Source organism: Schistocerca gregaria, chromosome 5 (genome assembly GCF_023897955.1).
Source record: "Schistocerca gregaria isolate iqSchGreg1 chromosome 5, iqSchGreg1.2, whole genome shotgun sequence".
NCBI lineage: Eukaryota > Metazoa > Arthropoda > Insecta > Orthoptera > Acrididae > Schistocerca > Schistocerca gregaria.
The window spans coordinates 671,486,144-671,507,907 of record NC_064924.1 but is presented as its reverse complement, the minus strand read 5'-3'; the positions used below and the strand labels follow the sequence as shown (position 1 = coordinate 671,507,907).

General features: G+C 38.8%; 1 protein-coding gene across 1 annotated transcript in view; it reads left to right on the top strand.

The window, feature by feature from the left end:
* The window catches only part of LOC126272090 (laminin subunit alpha-1), a 1,228,077-nt gene that overhangs the window by 1,169,606 nt on the left and 36,707 nt on the right, over positions 1-21,764 (top strand). The window contains exons 41-43 of the mRNA XM_049974652.1: positions 6,693-7,458; positions 12,160-12,454; positions 14,479-14,769. Of these exons, the coding sequence (XP_049830609.1) occupies positions 6,693-7,458; positions 12,160-12,454; positions 14,479-14,769 (1,352 nt within the window). The remainder of the gene's footprint in view (positions 1-6,692; positions 7,459-12,159; positions 12,455-14,478; positions 14,770-21,764) is intronic.

The window sequence follows — 21,764 nt, the reverse complement described above, 5'->3', positions numbered from 1 at the left end:
GTTTTGGTGGGCACATTGACAACATAATTTTGGGTTTGCTTAGGTTCTGGGTCTTATGGGATGTTGGGAGGTTGTTTTGGAGGATGCAGCAAATGGGAAAAGTCAGCAAGGCAGGGTCTGCTTGCTGTGATGGGTTGATGAGGAAGTTTGAGGGTAGGCCAGATGTTGATGGGTAGTGCTGTTCTAAAGTGAGCATATGGTGTCAATAAATTTTATATTTTTCAGGCAGTGTCTTGAGTGCTCTTTCAGATGTTGGAGGGCAAGAGTTGTTTGGGAGTTACAGATTGCAACTCATCACTGTTGATGCTGCCTGCATATACACCACGACCCTCATGCCCATAGCCTTGCTGCTATCAAACAGTACCTCTCCCAATGTCCTTCCAGCTCCAAACCCACTACCTCACTTCTCATACATTTAAAAAACTACATCCTCACACACAAATACTTCTTCTTGGAAGGAAAGATACATAAACAAATCCGCAACATAGCCGCAGAACCCACATGGCATGCATGTATCTCATTCTTTTTATGGACCACCTAGAGGTAATCTTCCTAACCCTCCAAACTCCTTTTCTATTTTAGGTTCATTGATAACATTTTCATGATCTGGATCTAGGGCTAATACACCCTATCCTCAATCCTCCACAGCCTCAACACCTTATCTCCCACCCACCTCACCTAGTAATCCTCAGCTGAACATGCCACTTTCCTGAACATTGACCTCTACCTCTCTGATGGCTCCATCTAGGCCTCTGTCCATATTAAACCCACTAACACCGACAGTGCCTATATTTTGGCAGCTGTCACCTCTTCTAAACCAAAAAATAACCCCTATTAAAGACTGGTCACCCATGGATGCTATATCTATAGTGGTTAGAATTTGTTTACCCATTATTCTGGGAAGGTCTCACAAAGGCCTCCACATACAGGTGCTATCCCCAAAACCTAGTCTTCATACAGATTTTCTGCACCATATCCTCACATACCCTTAACCTTCCCACAACCCCCAATAATCAGCTGATAAGGAGAGCCCTTTTCATCACCCAATATCATCACAGACTGTAGACAGAGTGCAGTGGCACAGTTGTTAGCACACTGGACTCACATTTGGGAGGGTGATGTTCAAATCCCCTTTCTGGCATCCATCTACATCTACATGACTACTCTGCAATTCACATTTAAGTGCTTGGCAGAGGGTTCATCGAACCACAATCATACTATCTCTCTACTATTCCACTCCCGAACAGCGAGCGGGAAAAACGAACACCTAAACCTTTCTGTTCGAGCTCTGATTTCTCTTATTTTATTTTGATGATCATTCCTACCTATGTAGGTTGGGCTCAACAAAATATTTTCGCATTCGGAAGAGAAAGTTGGTGACTGAAATTTCGTAAAAAGGTCTCGCCGCGACGAAAAACGTCTATGCTGTAATGACTTCCATCCCAACTCGTGTATCATATCTGCCACACTCTCTCCCCTATAACGCGATAATACAAAACGAGCTGCCCTTCTTTGCACCCTCTCGATGTCCTCCGTCAATCCCACCTGGTAAGGATCCCACACCGCGCAGCAATATTCTAACAGAGGACGAACGAGTGTAGTGTAAGCTGTCTCTTTAGTGGACTTGTTGCATCTTCTAAGTGTCCTGCCAATGAAACGCAACCTTTGGCTCGCCTTCCCGACAATATTATCTATGTGGTCCTTCCAACTGAAGTTGTTTGTAATTTTAACACCCAGGTACTTAGTTGAATTGACAGCCTTGAGAATTGTACTATTTATCGAGTAATCGAATTCCAACGGATTTCTTTTGGAACTCATGTGGATCATCTCACACTTTTCGTTATTTAGCGTCAACTGCCACCTGACACACCATACAGCAATCTTTTCTAAATCGCTTTGCAGCTGATACTGGTCTTCGGATGACCTTACTAGACGGTAAATTACAGCATCATCTGCGAACAACCTAAGAGAACTGCTCAGATTGTCACCCAGGTCATTTATATAGATCAGGAACAGTAGAGGTCCCAGGACGCTTCCCTGGGGAACACCTGATATCACTTCAGTTTTACTCGATGATTTGCCGTCTATTACTACGAACTGCGACCTTCCTGACAGGAAATCACGAATCCAGTCGCACAACTGAGACGATACCCCATAGCTCCGCAGCTTGATTAGAAGTCGCTTGTGAGGAACGGTGTCAAAAGCTTTCCGGAAATCTAGAAATACGGAATCAACTTGAGATCCCCTGTCGATAGCGGCCATTACTTCGTGCGAATAAAGAGCTAGCTGCGTTGCACAAGAGCGATGTTTTCTGAAGCCATGCTGATTACGTGTCAATAGATCGTTCCCTTCGAGGTGATTCATAATGTTTGAATACAGTATATGCTCCAAAACCCTACTGCAAACCGACGTCAATGATATAGGTCTGTAGTTAAATGGATTACTCCTACTACCCTTCTTGAACACTGGTGCGACCTGCGCAATTTTCCAATCTGTAGGTACAGATCTATCGGTGAGCGAGCGGTTGTATATGAGTGCTAAGTAGGGAGCTATAGTATCAGCGTAATCTGAAAGGAACCTAATCGGTATACAATCTGGACCTGAAGACTTGCCCGTATCAAGCGATTTGAGTTGCTTCGCAACCCCTAAGGTATCTACTTCTAAGAAACTCATGCTAGCAGATGTTCGTGTTTCAAATTCTGGAATATTCCATTCGTCTTCCCTGGTGAAGGAATTTCGGAAAACTGCGTTCAATAACTCCGCTTTAGCGGCGCAGTCGTCGATAACAGTACCATCGGTACTGCGCAGCGAAGGTATTGACTGCGTCTTGCCGCTTGTGTACTTTACATACGACCAGAATTTCTTCGGATTTTCTACCAAATTTCGAGACAATGTTTCGTTGTGGAACCTATTAAAGGCATCTCGCATCGAAGTACGTGCCAAATTTCGCGCGTCTGTAAATTTTAGCCCATCTTCAGGATTTCGCATTCTTCTGAACTTCGCATGCTTTTTCCGTTGCCTCTGCAACAGCGTTCGGACCTTTTTTGTGTACCACGGGGGATCCGTTCCATCTCTTACCAATTTATGAGGTATGAATATCTCAATTGCTGTTGCTACTATATCTTTGAATTTGAGCCACATCTCGTCTACATTCGCATAGTCAGTTCGGAAGGAATGGAAATTGTCTTTTAGGAAGGCTTCTAGTGGTACTTTATCCGCTTTTTTAAATAAAATTATTTTGCGTTTGTTTCTGATGGATTTGGAAGAAATGGTATTGAGCCTAGCTACAATGACCTTGTGATCACTAATCCCTGTATCAGTCATGATGCTCTCTATCAGCTCTGGATTGTTTGTGGCCAAGAGGTCAAGTGTGTTTTCGCAACCATTTACAATTCGCGTGGGTTCGTGGACTAACTGCTCTAAATAATTTTCGGAGAATGCATTTAGGACAATCTCGGAAGACGTTTTGTGCCTACCACCGGTTTTGAACAAGTATTTTTGCCAACATACCGAGGGTAGGTTGAAGTCCCCACCAACTATAACCGTATGAGTGGGGTATTTATTTGTTACGAGACTCAAACTTTCTCTGAACTGTTCCGCAACTGTATCATCGGAGTCTGGGGGTCGGTAGAAGGAGCCAATTATTAACTTAATTCGGCTGTTAAGTATAACCTCCACCCACACCAATTCGCACAGAGTATCTACTTCGACTTCACTACAAGATAAACCACTACTGACAGACACCAACACTCCACCACCAATTCTGCCTAATCTATCTTTCCTGAACACCGTCTGAGACTTCGTAAAAATTTCTGCAGAACTTATTTCAGGCTTTAGCCAGCTTTCTGTACCTATAACGATATCCGCTTCTGTGCTTTCTATTAGCGCTTGAAGCTCAGGGACTTTTCCAGCGCAACTACAACAGTTTACAACTATAATTCCGACTGTTCCTTGATCCAAGCACGTCCTGTAATTGCCAAGCACCCTTTGACATTGCAGCCCATCCCGCACTTTCCCGAGGCCTTCTAACCTAAAAAACCGCCCAGTCCACGCCACACAGCCTCCGCTACCCGTGTAGCCGCCAGCTGAGTGTAGTGAACTCCTGACCTATTCAGCGGAACCCGAAACCCCACCACCCTATGGCGCAAGTCAAGGAATCTGCAGCCAATACGGTCGCAAAACCGTCTGAGCCTCTGATTCAGACCCTCCACCCGGCTCTGCACCAAAGGTCCGCAGTCGGTTCTGTCAACGATGCTGCAGATGGTGAGCTCTGCCTTCATCTCATAAGCAAGACCGGCAGCCTTCACCAAATCAGATTTAAGTTTCCTGTGATTTCCCTGCATCACTTAAGACAAATTTGTGAATGGTTACCCTTTGTGAAGGAGTGGCTGATTTCCTTCCCCGTCTTTCCATAGTCCGAGCTTGCGCTCCATCTCTAATGACTTCATTGTTGATGAGATGTTAAACTATAATCTTTCTTCCAGACTGGAATAACTTAACCAACTATGTTGAAGCACATAGGGGCTTTGACTATCTATAGTCACACTCAGAACTAAATGACATCTTAACCAATGATCAATCCCAATCTCATGCCATAGGGATCATATCACAATGGAAGGCCCACATGCAAGGTATGCGTGATTTACCCTTCCTTGTGCATCTTACTCAGGTCCCATCACAAGCTTAATCTGATTCACAAAAAGCAGGACTACCTGTGAAAGCAGCAACGTAATACACCAGATCTACTGCAATTTCTGTGCAGCATTTTATGTGGGTTTGATCACCAACCAGCTGTCCTCCAGAATGAATGGCCACTGCCAAAGTGTGGCCACAAGTGGAGTTGACACTCAGTGGTGGAACACACTGCCATCTGGACACCCCCTCTCCCTCCAGCAGAAGTTTCTCTGATCTATAGACATGGAAATTAGCCTTATAATTCACTGCTCACTTCCACAATCCTTGTGGTGTTAATCTCTTCTAACCCACAACCCCTTACCCTATACACAAGAGTCTCTCCTTCATCTTACCTGCCACTCCGTCCCAAACCATGCCTCCACGTCATTGTCATCATACACTGCATGAACTCATTGACTCCAGTGTTCATGCACCTGTTCCTTCTTTTTCCCACATTCCTATCCCTGCCACCTATCCCTCCTAGCAAAGATTTTATTCTTTCTGTGTGCTCCTTCAGAGACTCAATGCTTCTGATATTTGCTGAGTGGTCTCCTTTACTTTTTGACGCTATATCTTGCATGACTTCTGTGAACTCAGCTTTCTGTCAATTTTTGGTTTGCTCTTTTAATGACATCAGCACTCCATTACCTCCAGGTATCGCTTTCTTTACAACTCACTTTTAGTTCAAAAACAATCTTCACATGCCTGTTATAACAACACTAATACTCACTGTTTATGAGCATAGATTTATATACAGTTCTTATTCCCCATATCACAAATGTCGAGCACCCACCATATAGTCCTGATCTTTCCCCACATGATTATCGTGCCTTTGGTTGCCTCGGTGCTCACAGTGATTTCGTTTGATAGGCATACCAATTCTGGACCGTACTATCTTCGAGTGGAAGCTTTTTGATCTTTATTTACACATTGCAATCATAACTTTAATTATTTGTTCAGAGTATTGATAATGGATATGCATGTAAATTTCATGTAAATTTTAGCTGCTTGGATTCCCTTCCTCTTCAAAAAAGAAAAGAGTGTTTAATCAGGTAAATATTACGATTGCAGTAGTTTCAGAGTAGAAACAAAAAACAAAAATGAGAAAAAACAACCATTCACTGAAGCCAATTAACTTGCGGTGTGGACACACGCATACATTCAAACGTTTATTGCTGTTTGTAATCTTCAAACACTACTATCAGTTCTCCCATAGGGTGTGTAACAGTGGCATTGGTAGAACCTGTAGTAGTAGTAGTGGTAGGAAATCACATGGAGAAACATCAGTGACAGCAAAAGTTGTCAGGTTCAGAGGTGTCATGAGAGAGCCAAATGGTATATATACTATGAGTCTTTAGAAAAAGCAGGAAACCTGTTTTTGAGTCTATAAATACCACAAATTTCCAGTCATCACAACATTTTTATTACATTGAAGTTTCAGTGTTTCTGAATGATTTTCACTGATATCATTTCATATCATTGCTCCCCCCCTCCCTCCAGTTGATTTCAACTCTAAAGAGTCTGATGCTTCTGGAGCTAATAAGAATTTCATCCCTGCCCACAGCCTCCTGCCTGGTGGCGGTCTGGTCCCTGCACACTCCACCGGACAGCATTCCTCTCTCTCCCCACCTGTACACTGCTGTCCCTTTCCCTTCCCCGCCCCCTCCGGATTGCTGCTTGCATCCCACATGATAGCTGCATTCCGGCCCAAGATGCTGGAGTTGCCAGTCATGTGTGCTTGCTTGTGTGTGTGTTTCTTTTCCTGCTGAAGGCTGTAGCCGAAAGCCTTATGTAAGTGTCTTGTGGCCATCTGTGCCTGTCTGCAACTTTTCCTACACTGTTGATATTCCTATCTAGGTTTCAATTGTTTAAAAGAAAGGAGTCATTAGGTAAGAAAACACTTTACAGTTAAAGTACAGATTGTGTGTAAATTTATACTTTAATTCGTGACTTTTGTTATATTTGCAAACTTGACCCTTCTAATGGCTGAAAGTAAATTTAATTATTTTATATTTCAGCAAAACTCAAGATCGGGAATGATGAACATGAAGCATCCCCCATCTCACCTCAAAGTTCTGACACTATTCCAGATTTGTCTGAGGCTTATTACCTGATTGGTGGTCTGCCTCCAGGGTTTGACTTAGCTCAGAATAACATCGGCTTTACAAAACCATTTTTAGGTTGCATGTCAGGTATACAAGTTGTAAATGAGGGAATTAATCCTCTTCAAGGAAAATTTTATGGTGTAGAAGCTTCGTGCTCCCTGTCACTCAGAGTTGTTAGTTTTGAAGGAAATGGATATCTGGAATTACCGTCACACACACTCAAAAGAAAATCCTCCTTTGAATTTGTTTTTCGTAGTTTGCAGAATGATGCTCTGCTTATGCTTACCACATCAGCGAAAACTGATGCATTGGACGAAGAGAGAACTGAAAAGTCTCACAATGTGTCACATTATTATTCCGTATCACTCAAGAATGGTAGAATTATTGTATGGTTAGATGCTGGATTTGGAAAGGCTGTCCTCACCTCAGCCACCTCTTTCAATGATGGGCAGTTTCATGTTGTGTCGGTAATAAAGCAATCAAGGAAGCTGGAACTGAGAGTTGATGATGCATGGCAGAGCACAGCTGTTTTACCAGGAAGTGCTGTTGTTATTAAAGCTCCAGGAAAAACTGGTGGACTTTACTTTGGTGGTGTACCTCAGGATATAAATTGGCACAGTATGGCAGCAAGTGCAAATCCAATGGTTGGCACAATCAAGGATGCAAACTTCAATAATGAGTGAGTAATTTAAAAAACACTATTCTACTGTTTAACTAAGAGTAAGGGCAGTGGTTAGGTTTTGAAACATTAAAATTAAGTAAATTAAAATAAATAAATAAAAGAAAAATTGTGTATTGAAATGAGGTGGTTGTAATTCAAACTGTCGACACTGAGGATGTAAGTTATGACAGGGACTTAGAAAGTGATGTTTAAACTTGACTGTTTCCTGATTTTCATTTTTCAAGCTTCCTTTATTTCATTGTACAATAAAATTAAATAATTGTAGTCACAAGAAATAATTTTCAGTTGATAAACTCTCATATGCTATAGTATTTGTCTTTGTGTGTGAAGATGATTTGAAAGGCAACTATAAATTGTGAATAATTTCACAAATGTCACATGTAATTCATAAAGCTATGCAAAAAATGAATTCTGTAACTATCTACTAAAAACTGAAATTATTAAAACTCTTTCTTTACCTAGCTCAATTTAAGATGGATAATTTTTCTATGGAGCTACTCAGTTGAGTTGTCAAGTGTTGATGTTTTCTAATTTTTTTTATTCCTTTACTTGTATGATCTGTGTAAAGAGCAATGTTTACATTTTAAACAATGGAATAACATCAATATTATGAGAAGGACCAATTGCTACTCACCATATAGAGGAGATGTTGAATCGCAAACAGGCATTACTAAAACACTGCTATACAAGTGAGATGTCTTCTTCTAACATAGAAAATTTGCAATACAGATTAGATTAGATTACATTAGATTAGCACTTGTTCCATAGATCATGAATACGACACTTTTTTTGTGGGGTTGGGAAATTACCCACTTACTATATCCAAAAATTCATCTAATGAGTAGAAGAAGTTTACATTAAGAAATTCTTTTAATTTCCTTTTAAATGCTATATGGATATCTGTCAGACTTTTGATGCTATTAAGTGCCCAAAGACTTTTGTGCCAGCATAATTTACCCCCTTCTGAGCCAAAGTTGGATTTAACCTTGAGTAGTGAAGATAATCCTTTCTCCTATTGTTGTAGCCATGTACATTGCTATTACTTTTGAATTCGTTCGGATTGTTAATAACAAATTTCGTAAGTGAATATATATATTGTGAGGCTACAGTGAAGATTTCTAGGTCTTTAAAGAAGTGTCTGCAGGATGATCTTGGATGAGTTCCAGCAATTATTCTATTTTCACGCTTTTGTGCAATGAACGCTCTTTTACTCAATGATGAATTACCCCAGAATATGATGCCATACGAAAGCAGAGAATGAAAAAAGGCGTGGTATGCTAATTTACAGATGTAAATCGCGAAAATTTGCAGTGACCCTAATAGCATAAGTAGCTGAACTCACAACGTTTCAGCAGATCCTCAGTGTGTTTTTTCCAGTGCAACCCCTCATCAATGCATACACCTCGAAATTTTGAATATTCTACCTTAGCTACCGATTTTTGATCGAAGTCTATATTTATTAATGGGGTCATTCCATTTACTGTGTGGAACTGTGTAATACTGTGTTTTGTCAAAGTTTAATGAGAGCCCATTTGCAGAGAATCACTTAATGATTTTCTGAAAAACATTGTTTACAATTTCACCAGTTAATTCTTGTCTGTTGGGTGTGATAGCTATACTTGTGTCATCGGCAAAAAGTACCAGCTTTGCATCTTTGTGAATATAGAATGGCAAGTCATTAATACATATTAGGAACAGCAGAGGACCCAGGACCGAACCTTGCAGTACCCTATTCTTGATTGTTCCCCAGTTTGAGAAATCACCAGTTTTTTTGCATATTATGTGAACTGTTTATTTCAACTTTCTGCACTCTTCCAGTTAGGTATGATTTAAACCATTTGAGCACTGGCCCATACATACCACAGTACTTGAGCTTATCTAGAAGTATTCCATGATTTACACAATCAAAAGCCTTTGATAGATCACAAAAAATCCCAACAGGTGACTTCCGGTTACTCAGAGCATTTAATATTTCATTAGTGAAAGTATATATAGCATTTTCTGTTGAGAAACCCTTATGGAAACCAAACTGACATTTTGTTAAAACTTTATTTTTACAAAGGTGTGAAGCTACTCTACAATACATTACTTTTTCAAGAATTTTGGATAAGGCAGTCAGAAGAGAGATTGGGCAGTAGTTGTTGACATCAGTCGTATCCCCTTTTTTATGCAGTGGTTTAACAATGCCATACTTCAGTCTATCTGGGAAAATGCCCTGCTTCAGAGAGCTATTACATATGTGGTAAATAATCCCACTTATTTCTTGGGAAAAAGCTTTTATTACCGTGCTGGAAATGCCATCAATTCCATGTGAGCTTTTATTCTTGAGAGAGTTTATTATCTTCCTAATTTCAGAAGGAGAGGTGGGTGGAATTTCAATTGTGTCAAATGGTGTGGGTAAGGCCTCTTCCATTAACTGCCTTCCTTCTTCTAATGAACATTTAGATCCTACTTTCTCTACAACATTTAAAAAATGATTATTCAAAATGTTTTCGACTTCCGGCTTGTTGCTTATCAAGTTTTTATTCGCTTTGATGGTGATACCATCATCCTGTACTCTTGGTTGTCCTGTCTCCCTTGTAATAATTTTCCAAATTGTTTTGATTTTGTTATCAGAGGTATTAATCTCAGACATGATGCACATGCTTCTGGACTTTTTAATAACCTTTCTTAATGTAACACAATAGTTTTTATAATATTTGGCTGTTTCTGGGTCATTACTCTTTCTTGTTGTTTGATACAGTTCCCTTTTGTGGTTACAAGATATTTTTATTCCTTTAGTAAGCCAAGATTTTTTGCATGGTTCTTATAATTAGATTTAACTACTTTCTTGGGGAAACAATTTTCAAATTCTCTTACAAGTGTATCATGAAATAAGTTATATTTTAAATTAGCATCGGGTTCCTTGTACATCTCATCCCAGTCTAACTGTTGAAGATTTTCTCTGAAATTTCTATTTGTTGAGTCATTAACTGCATGCACAACTTTCGAGGGTAGTTTTGAATTACTGAACGGAGCTATGTCATATATTGTAACTAGCTGAGCATCATGATCAGAAATCCCATTCTCAACAGGACAATAATTTATGTTTTTAAACCTATCTTGGTCTATAAAAGTGTTATCAATCAATGTGCTGCTGTCCTTTACTACCCGAGTAGGAAAATTAATGACAGATACCTGAGTAGGAAAATTAATGACAGATGTCAAATTGAAAGAACAGAGCAAGACTTCCAGGTCATTCTTCCTATTACACTCTTTCAGTGAATCAACATTGAAGTCCCCACAAATAATAATATGCTTTCCCCTATCTGACAGATAGCACAAAAAGACAGCCAAGTTTTCCAAGAATAAATGAAGGTTTCCTGAAGGGGACCTATATACTGTTACAATTACAAAAGAGCCCTCCTTCAGCTTAAGTTGACAGGCAAATGCTTCTATATGTTGCTCTAGACAAAACTTTTTTGTATCTAAGTTTTCTATGCAGTGATAACTTTTGACATATATGGCAACTCCTCCTCCCACCTTATTCTCTCTACTCATATGTGCAGCTAGTTTATAACCACTGATATTTACCTTTTCCACATCAGACACAATGTGATGCTCAGACAGGCATAGTATATCTATTAAATTATCGGATTCAATGTCATCTAAACAAACCAGGAGCTCATCTACTTTATTCTTCAATCCCGGAATATTTTGGTGAAAAATGGTAACATTATTTTTTACTTTACTTTTGTGAGAATCTACTTTTTTCTTTAATCCACCAATCCAACTTACACACACAAGCCCACTGTCTCCCACAGTTTCTTAATCTACTATGTCAAACATTTCATAGAATTTTAAGTGTGGTACGAGAATTTCATGATTCGTCAATGACCTTAAATACAAAATATCAGAGACAGTGTGTGTGTGTGTGTGTTTTATGCTTGCATAAATGTGTGTGTTTTACACTTGCATAAATGTGTGTGTGGTTTATGCTTAAGGAGAAGGCCTTTTGGTCGAAAACTCACATATATAGCAGTCTTCTTCTTGTGTCTGTGAGACTTAACATCTCCTCTGTACGGTGAGTTGCAATCTATCCTTTACAAATTTACGATTTGTAACATTGCAAGTTTGAGGTGGTTAATATATATTATGATTAATATATATTAGAAACAATGAAGAACCATGCAGAGGACTATGGGGTACACCATGCTTCATTGTTTCAAACTGGGTATGCGAGTGTACTGTAATGGACCCAGCATTGATACATACCACTTCCTATCATATGAGTAATATGAAAACTGTGAACCTACTTTGTTAGTTATTTCATAGTATTTTAACATTTGTCTGAGAATATCTTGATTAAATAGTCAGTGATTGTAATTATTATTTTTATTCTATCATATAATTTTTATAGGGAAACACAGCATGTTCAGATCATAGACCATCTTACAATTCAAATTGCTTAAAATTGCATTGTATTTTACTGTACAATTCAATTACCAACAATTTGGATTGTAATGTTTTTCCAACAAAGATATCTTAATAAATTCTATTGTATGTCATCTTCTTCAGAATATGTTGAGACTGTCTGTTGGTCTTCTTTTGTGGAAATAATGAACTAGAAGTCTTCTGACTTTGAATTTATTTACATTATGTGTTGCTTTTATTATTCCATATTTTCATTGTTAAAGTAAAATGCCCTTCTTGTTGCAGACTGCTTCAGTTTGATGACCCTGTTTCTTTTAAACATGCAGCCATTGGACGCTCAAGCAGAAGTATTCCTGATCGGAACAACATCCAGTTTATACCACAAGGAAGTATTTGGCATAAAATGAATAAATGTCAGGTTGCCAGTTATTCAGTGGAGCAGGGTGCAGTGAAATTTGGAGATTCTCACCAGAGCCACATAAAAATGGATCTTGGTGTCCGGAGCATCTTGCAGAAGAACTTTGCTTTAGAATTTGATTTTAGGACATTCTACCCAAATGGGCTTCTGTTTTTCATTCCAGTAAGTATGTCACACAAACATAATAAAGTGATAGAGAATTACCTTTGTTTCAGAGAGTGTGGTTGTTTGTTCTGAACGTGACATGAATGTGTGTACGATTCTTTATCTTGTACCTTGTTGAGAGAACAGCCAATTTGTACCAGGTTTTAAACTATTTAGCATACAACTAGATTTTATATGAAGTGACCCATTCATATAGCTTTATGCTCAGTGTGCTAGCTGGTTTGACAGAGGGGTGAGACAGACCTGAATTGAACCTGCATGGTGGATTAATGACCAGCGGTCTACTACACCAGGCAGCTTGAGTATGGTGTTTAGGCAGTTCTCCATGCTTATTTAGGTACATGCTTGGCTTTTCTCAAATTTACACCTCAAAAAATATGACAGAGGAACATTTATAACATGATGACACATAAAAAGAAGTTTACGCAATTCATGGCTTCCCTCTCTTAAGTGAAAAATTGTATCTAACTGGCAAAAAGTGTCGAAAGTGCAACAAAACAGTAAAGAATGCCATTATCTTCTCAGATACAGATCCCTCAGGGATCCTTTCTTGGGCCAATTGTCTTTCTGCTGTATATAAATGATCTAGACCTGAACATTGAGTCACAAACAAACACTTTTTTTGCAGATGACACAAGCATCCTAACTACAGGAAATACCCCAAGTCAGCTTCAGAGAGCTGTTAATAAGGTTACAGAACAGCTAAATAGATAGTTTGAGGGGAATAAACTTATTATAAACACCAAAAAACAACATTCCTAAATAACCAGTGTGACAATAAATTCCAACAAAATTTCATCTTCTCTGGAAACAAAGTTATTAGGCTTTGGCTTCAAAATAACTTCAAATGGCACACACATATAAACAAAATTAATGGAACACTAAATAAAATATGTTACAGTCAGCATTTACTCTCTGTCAAACCAAGTTATAGCACTGTCCGAACTGCCTACTTTCTCCAATTCCACACCATCCCACTGTATGGAATTATATTCTGGGGTAATACAGCACCTAGTTCAGCCATCTTCTTAACTCAAAAAAGAACTGTAAGAACAATGCAACATGGTCGACAAACAGATTCTTGCAAATCCATCTTTCAAAAGTCATCAGTTCTTCCTCTTCCCTGTATGTATATACTGGAAATCTGTAAATATATTAGAAAGAATTAAAAAGACGTAACTGAAAGTTTTGATATCCTTAAACAAGATACAAGACAAAAGGAAAAGTTTCATGTCCAGTCAATAACAACATCAGCCTATAAAACCTCCACAGGAAACAACACTATACAAATTTATAATAGTCTTCTGTATAAAGTAAAAGAGATATCATCATTCTTACTTTTTTGTAAAACCCTAAGGGCATTCTTATTGGATCATTGCTTCTGTTCAGTAGCAGAATTTCTAGATCATTTAAGATACAAAAGACTTGAAACAAGACAGTGCAGCTACTGCAAGAACCTTTGTCGATAAAGAAATCAACTGACTACATTGTAATGTTAAGGAATTAAATTAAAATAAAAGAAGTTGAGATAAACAGCAGACACCATAGAACAGGATTAACGCTAGGAAAGATTTTATATGAAGTCAATTAAATAATATTTCATAACTCCAGGACAGCTATAAAAACTTGACTCTTGTGATTTATTTAATCCAGTCTTCTCTTGTGATTAACCACTTAGGAAGTGAGTTAGAAGTTTAAGAAATCAATTGGCTCTTCAATATTTTGTGAATATAACAGTTTCACAACTTCTAAAATTTGTTCGGATGAAATTAAAAAAAGGAAAGAAAAACAAAAAAAGAAAGAAAAGGGGAAAAAAAAGAAATTGCAATGACATAAAAAATCAACAGAGTTTATGAAATTGAAGCGGAGACTATTAGGTTAGCAAAGAATTTTGCTATTGCTTTTTACATTAGAATGTTCTGTTTATAAATAGCTAATTGAAGATTTATAAATCTATTTTTATGATGTAAATGTGCTTAACATCAATTTCAATGTTAAGGATGACATTTTTTCCATTACAGGATTCAAGACGGAAACAGAGGCATTACATTGTAGGAACATTATTTAACAAGAAAATGAAAGTAGTAATTAAAAAAGGAAAACGGCAAAACAAAATTGTAACTCATTCTGACCTGAATGATGGTTTGTGGCACCATGTATCCCTCCTAAGAGAGAAACAGAATCTTAGACTATTCATTGATACAATCAGAAATGGGACAATGAAATACCCAAAGAAGCTAAATATCCGAAATATAATGTACTTTGGAGCTCTGCCAGAAGCAGGACTTCAGTTTGCATCAGCTGATGAAGAGGTAAGAACTCCATAGTTCTCTTTTTCTGAAAATTTATACTTATATCCTGTGATCTATCCCTGTTCAGAAATACAATTCCTCCTTGGGACTGGATTTTATCTGAAATTGGCTCATTAGGTTTTGTCTACAGATCAAACACAAACACATACCTCTGCAAAACTTTGTAATGATCTTGTGTTTGTAATGCCCTAGTAGACCTGCTAACTGTGTGCTATTTAAATTCAAGTAACTGGAACTTGATTTCACCAATGAAACTGGGTGACACAAAAAACTTGTTTAAATTGCTCTTATTTATCTAAAAATAACAATATATGAGTTGCACTAATTATCACAGTCACTTCATCAGTTAAACACTGTACCAGAGAGACTTAAAGTCTCATTCACAATTTGCAGGAATAATGTTCTAACTGTTCCTGAGTCTGACAACACTTTCCAGTACAACTTTGCTGCTCTGAACTAATATCACTGGTGTAAGCATTCCAAGCTCAGAAAAACCCAGTGAAAGCTCAAAGCTCTATCTGTCCAACTACATGGAAATGTTTGAAATCAGAGTATACTATCAATAAAAAGGTAAAGTTTGGAACTAACACAATTGCGGAAACATAGCACCTTCCAACACTGATATGTCTGGACTCTCCTGACTCCCAACAGAAGTCCTCAAACATATTGAAAAATGTTTGGATTCGATGAAGTCCCACACCGAAGTCTGCTAATAATCTGAAACAGTTCACAACTGTCTGGAGTCTCAACGTGAAGTCCCCTCATCCTCTCAACGTCAATTCCAAGCTAAACTTTGAAAACACTGCCCCCAGTACCATTCAGTTTGTCTGACCTTGGCTGACTGCATCTGTTCCTCTCTCACCATATAAGTTGATTGTATTGCCTTGCAATAAGATAGACAACGTTACACAGCAGTGAACCAATTGGCTAATCTCAACAACTACAACCAAACAGAAGTTATATTCTAGATCACATTTAAATGTTGACTTTAATGACACCAAACACTGTGTATTTACTACACTTAATGTGAGAGAATGAAACTAGGATAATAGAGTGTAGTCAAATTAAATCAAGTGATGGTGAGGAAATTAAATTAGGAAATGAGACACTTAAAGTAGTAGTTGAGTTTTGATACTTTAGCAGCAAAGTAACTGATGATGGCCAAAGTACAGAGGATATAAAATGTAGACTGGCAACAGCAAAAAAAAGCATTTCTGAAGAAGAGAAGTTCGTTAACATCAAATTTAGACTTAAGTGTTAGTAAGTCTTTTCTCAAGGTATTTGCCTGGAATGTAGCCATGTACAGAAGTGAAACACGGATGGTAAACAGTTTAGACAAGAAGACAATAGAAGTTTTTGAAGTGTGGTGCTACAGAAGAATACTGAGGATTAGATAGGTAGATCGCGTAACAAATGACGAGATACTGAATAGAATTGGGGGAGAAATTAAAAGAAGGGATTGGTTAATAGGACACATTATGAGTAATCAAGGGTTCACCATAGAGGGAGACAGAGAGGTGAATACAGTAAGCAGATACAAAGATACAAAAAGTTGAAGTAATAATTTGGCAATGAAGAGGTTTGCACAGGATATAGTAGGTTGGAGAGCTGCATCAGACCAGTCTTCAGATTGAAGATCACAACACATTCTCTCATAAAATATGTGTTTACTTGGATGATTCCATTAGCATGTATTAATTTTTTCATAGTATTCAGTATATAAATCTTTTCCACTTTCACTGTTAGGAAACCATTCATGTTTTGATTTGATGTGGTAGTTGATTGAAACTAAAGGGGAACTTCAGTTTGATACTGTTTGTACTGGCATTTTTTAACCTTATATGGGTGGTTGGTATTGATGAGAGCCAATAATATACACAAAGGATGTCTTAAGAGCAACACGAGGCAGGCCGAATCACTGGTGGCTGTCCCTTCTGTAGACTTTGCATACATGCATGCAGTAGCCTAGGTATCTAATACACAGTGTCATCTGGCTTTCCATTCTTGGGCTGAAAAAGCATGTGACCATCTGGAGCATTTGAGGAGACAATGTCCCTTTGAGAACCATTTCACAAACATGTGCCTTGGAAGCGCTCCGCCACTCTGCAGTGTCTAACAATTACTTGTCGTCCTCCCACCCGTTGAGTTAGAAAGCATGTCACCAGCACTTGCCAAAGACAAGATAGAATGGGCATTCAAATGAAACCTGGTCACTAGTGTAAAGCAAGTAATGGTAACAATTTTATTAACTCAAAAATGTAGTTATACACAATACACATACTGAAAAATAGTCACCAAAACTATTGGCATATTTAACCCACTGGAACACCAGCTGGTCGGTTCCATCCTTGAAGACACTAGTAGGCTGCTGTCGGATCCAGGCCTGGACCCAGTTGCACACTTCGTCTTCCATTGCGAATTGATGTCTGTGAATAACTTGTTTTAGAAGTCCAAACACATGAAAGTCACATGGTGAAAGGTTGGTACTATATGATGGATGTTCCAGCATTTCCCATGAAAACTGCTGCAATGTCATCTTCACAGCAGTCAGTTGGTGGGGAAACCACTGCTCACAGATTTTTCGAAAGAGGTCGAGGTAGAGGTACTCAGGGTACCCTCCGCCACACACCGTCGGGTAGCTTGCCAAGTATGGATGTAGATGTAGAATTTCAAGTGTTGATGCATTATGGTGTAGGCGGTGCCCACGCTAATACCCAGTAACTGATGGATCTCGTCCACGGTGATTTTGCTGTTGTCCAAGACTAAAGCATTCATTTCCGTAACAATTTATGGTGTGATAACAGAATGAGCCTGTCCAGAACGAGCATCATCTTCCTGTGACTCGTGCCCCTCAAGGAATTGTTCATGCCATTCCACAACACTCAAATGACTCAGACTGTACTTAACATACACAGCCTTCATCCGTCGATATATTTCACGGCCACCAACTCCCTCCGCCGCCAAAAATCAAATCATTCCTCGTTGTTCCTGCTTACTCGCTCGCACATTTGGTAGTGGACGATAACTTGTGTGATCACTTTCTCTTTGACATGAAACCATACTGTAGGTATGCAATATCAAATGGTGCATATGCATCAGTCTCTACCAATAGACGGCGTCACCGTAACATGCAAGGCAAAGGTATGCGCACTGCCCAGGTTTCTTTTGTAAGAACCTCATACAATAGCCCTTTGTAGTATGTTTAAGGCAAACATTTCGTTTTCGGTGTGATCTTTAGAATCTGTGACATGAGTACTACAATTAATTTAGCTCAAACCACTGCTATAGCAAGCAGTAGTTATACCATTGTTTTCACCAAAGCAAATGAGACACAAGTTGCAAACACAATAAAACAAGTTATCTACTTAACATGGTGTTGCATCATATCCCATAAAGAAGAGCAGTGAAGATCAGCTAAAATTGCTGTCAAGTTCTCTCTATCAGTGTTGCAATTTGTAATGTCATCTGGCATAGTGTTTGCATCTGGACAAGTCTGTCAGTCCATTTTGCCGGAAATTGTATAACTGCATTTGGGTGTGCCCGTCTGTATACTTAGAGCAGGCAGGTAGTTCTGAGATCCTGCAATGAATGGATGTGTGTATCAGCCTAGCAAGCTCTACAATGAGTGGAATGTATTGTGTATCTTGCCATTTGTTACAATAAAGGTGATTTATATGTCAAATACATTGATTTCTCTTATCATTTGAGTGGAAATTAGGGGAGGGCAGAGGGTACTGCACTATACACTGAGAGCTTAAATGTACAAATGCAGAAGTCAGAGGTCTTCAGTCGTACAAGTTATGTACAGTCACTAATGGTTGTATTGACTGCTGCACCAGGAGAAGATAGTTTTCCCAATCAAAAGCAAGCAAAGAAAACCCAGTCACTAAATGAGAAATCTAAGGTGAATTAGGAAACTACAGGCCATTATTATTCATTCTTACTTTTGCAGAAAACTGTAAGTACTACCTCACCATAACCTGGTTCAAGTGAAAAATAGTCAGCACATTTGGCAAAAACAGAGTTTGTCGGTCATATTCTTAACTCCCTTGGCAGACAAGAGAAGACTTAATTTTTTTTAACCATTTTACATGAATAGAGAAACTGTGTCAGTATAGGATCTGAAGGAAATGTTATGTCAGACAGGGTCAGTGCACAGATACCAGATTTACTAATGGTAGAAATATAATCAGTGATAAATCTGAGCCGGTAATTATTAAATATGGTATAAAAGACAGTTGTGTAGTTGGACCAACAGCTAAACATTCTTTAATGATTTTGCACAGAGTGTTAATCAGTCACTTTTATTTAATCCTGATAACATTGCTATTATCATCACAGGTAAGACAAAGGAGCAGCTTGAAAGAGAACCAATCCTCTCTATTGAACATTCAGATACATATCTACTTCAAAACAGTGTTTCTACAAGTCATTCAAAACAACACAGTTGTCTGCGTATTTATTTTAATATACAAAGGGTGTGTAAATAAAACGATTTTTTCCTGAGTAGCGGTGCATGTGCAGACCGGTCTCACCACGTGCACCAGGTGGTCAGGGGTGTTGGCTAAGTGAGCCAAGCATCGACATTCACCAGCGAAACTCTGGAGTGAAAACATCCCAAGTGCAGGGAGTGTCCGTTTCGAAACATCGTTGAGCAATCAATGTGTCCAAAATGCAGCACCTCTTGGAGCAGCAGTGTTTAATCAAATTTTGCATAAAACTGAACAAGACCGGTACAGAAACATTCGAAATTATTCAAGAGGCCAGAGTACGCCATGTCACATGCCATGGTTTTTATGTGGCACAAGAGGTACAAAGATGGCTGTGGAAACTTGGAGGACGATGAACACACTGGACGATGAACACACTGGAAGACCTTCAAAAAGCAGAACTGCAAAAATGTGGCCAAAGTGCATCAAGTTTTAAAGGTGACCAACAATTCAGCATCAGAATGATTGCAGATGAAGTGGGTATGAATCACCAAACTGTGTTTCACCTAGTGGCAGAAGATCTAATTATGTGAAAAGTGTGTACAAAACTTGTCCCTAAAGTGATCTTGGATGAACAGGAGGAGTGGCACCTGGTTGTTTCACAGGAAATGCTTGAATGTTTACAAACTGTACCTGATTTTTTGTACAAAGTGGTCACTGGTGATGAGACCTGGGTCTTCAGATACGATCCAGAGTTGAAGAGGCAAAGCTTCAAGTGGCACACCTCTGCAACACCAAAGCTGAGTTTGTGCCTTTTGGATAGACTGTTAGTGGTCAGTATTATACTGGAGAGCTCTGCCATTTGAGGGATCGAGTCCACCCAGAGAAGAAAGACAACTGTATGCTCCCCAGTGACAATGTGACTATTCACACCTGCTTCGCCATCACTGAAGTTTCGACCCGGTTCAACAAGGCAGAACTGCCGTAGCCCCAATCTCGCCCCCAGTGGCTTCTTTTTGTCCCTCGGATGAAGAGATACCTGAAAGGGAAGCAGTTTGACAGCATTGCAGCAGTCCAAAAGTCTTTGCAGAGGTTTAGAAAAGCATTCTGGTTAAGGAGTTCCAGGGAGCTTACCAGCAGTGGATATCTCATTGGCAGAGGTGCGTGAATTCTCAAGGCACTTATTTTGAAGAATTTTAGTCCAATGTATGAAAGTATTTAATAAATTTTGTGTTTTGAGATCAGTCTTGAAACTTTATTTACACATCCTGTATATTTAATGCATTTCACACTGAGTGGTTTGGAATACTACATAAGTTGTTTTGGTGCCTTGTTAAAACATTGTTTTGTAGTAGATATGTATTTTAATTTTCAGTAATCAAGACTGTTTTGCTTTCAGTTTGCTCCTATGTCATACTTGTGCTGATAATGTTATACTTATTCATTAAAAGTGACTGATTAATATTTTGCAGGAAATCATTCAAGAATATATAGTTAGTAGCCGAAGTACCATATTTAACAGATGTCAGCACATAGCTGTAACTAATTATATTTCTATAACAACAAAAATAATCAATTATTGATAATATAATGTAAATGGACAGATAAAAAAATTTACTCACCAAGTGGCGCAGTGGAACACACACACACACACACAAATGGATTTAACTTTCACTTAAAAAAAAAAAAAAAAAAAAAAAAAAAAAAAAAAAAAAAGAAAGGAAGAGGGGTGAAGTAAAGATGTCACCCAGAACCCCGGGTCAGGGGAGACTGATTGTTGGAGACTGCACTGGGTGAGATTTGAAAACCTGAGAGCTTTGAGGTGGAAGACAGGGTAACGTGCGAGACAGTGATTACTACTTAAACATCATGCATGAATTAATAATAGTGAAAAGCTAAGTGCATTGTATGTAACAGAGGTGGAAGGGAGGACAGCAAAAAATAGACAAGTCAGAAGATGAAAGATGTAGAAAACTGAAATGGAGTGAAGAAAGGAGTAGTATATGCTGAGACGACAGAATTAACGTAAATTAAGGCCAAGTGAGTGGGAGGAACTGAGGACACAATGTAGTGCTAGTTCCCACATGTGGAGTTTTGAAACTGGTGTCTGGGGAAGAATCCAGATGATGTGTGTGGTGAAACAGGCACCAAGGTCATGGCTGTCATATTGTACAGCATGCTTTGCTACAGGATGTTGTGTGTTGCTTGTATACACCCTCTGCCTATGCCCATTTATCCTGACTGATAACTGGGTGTTAGTCGTATTGATGTAAAAGGCTGAACAGTGTTTACCTAACAGCTGGTATATGTCATATCTTGTTTCATAGGTGGCTCTCCCTTTAATAGTAAAAGTTTTTCCAGTTACAGGGCTGGAATAGGTGGTGGTAGGAGGGTGCATAGTGCCAGTCTTGCACTGAGGACAGTCACAGGGATAGGAGCTGTAAGGTAGGGAGATGGGTGCAGAAGGAGCATAGGGTCTGATGAGGATATTACGGAGATTGGGAGGGTGACGAAAAACTATTCCAGGTGTGGTGGGAAAAATCTCAGACAGAATGGGTCTCATTT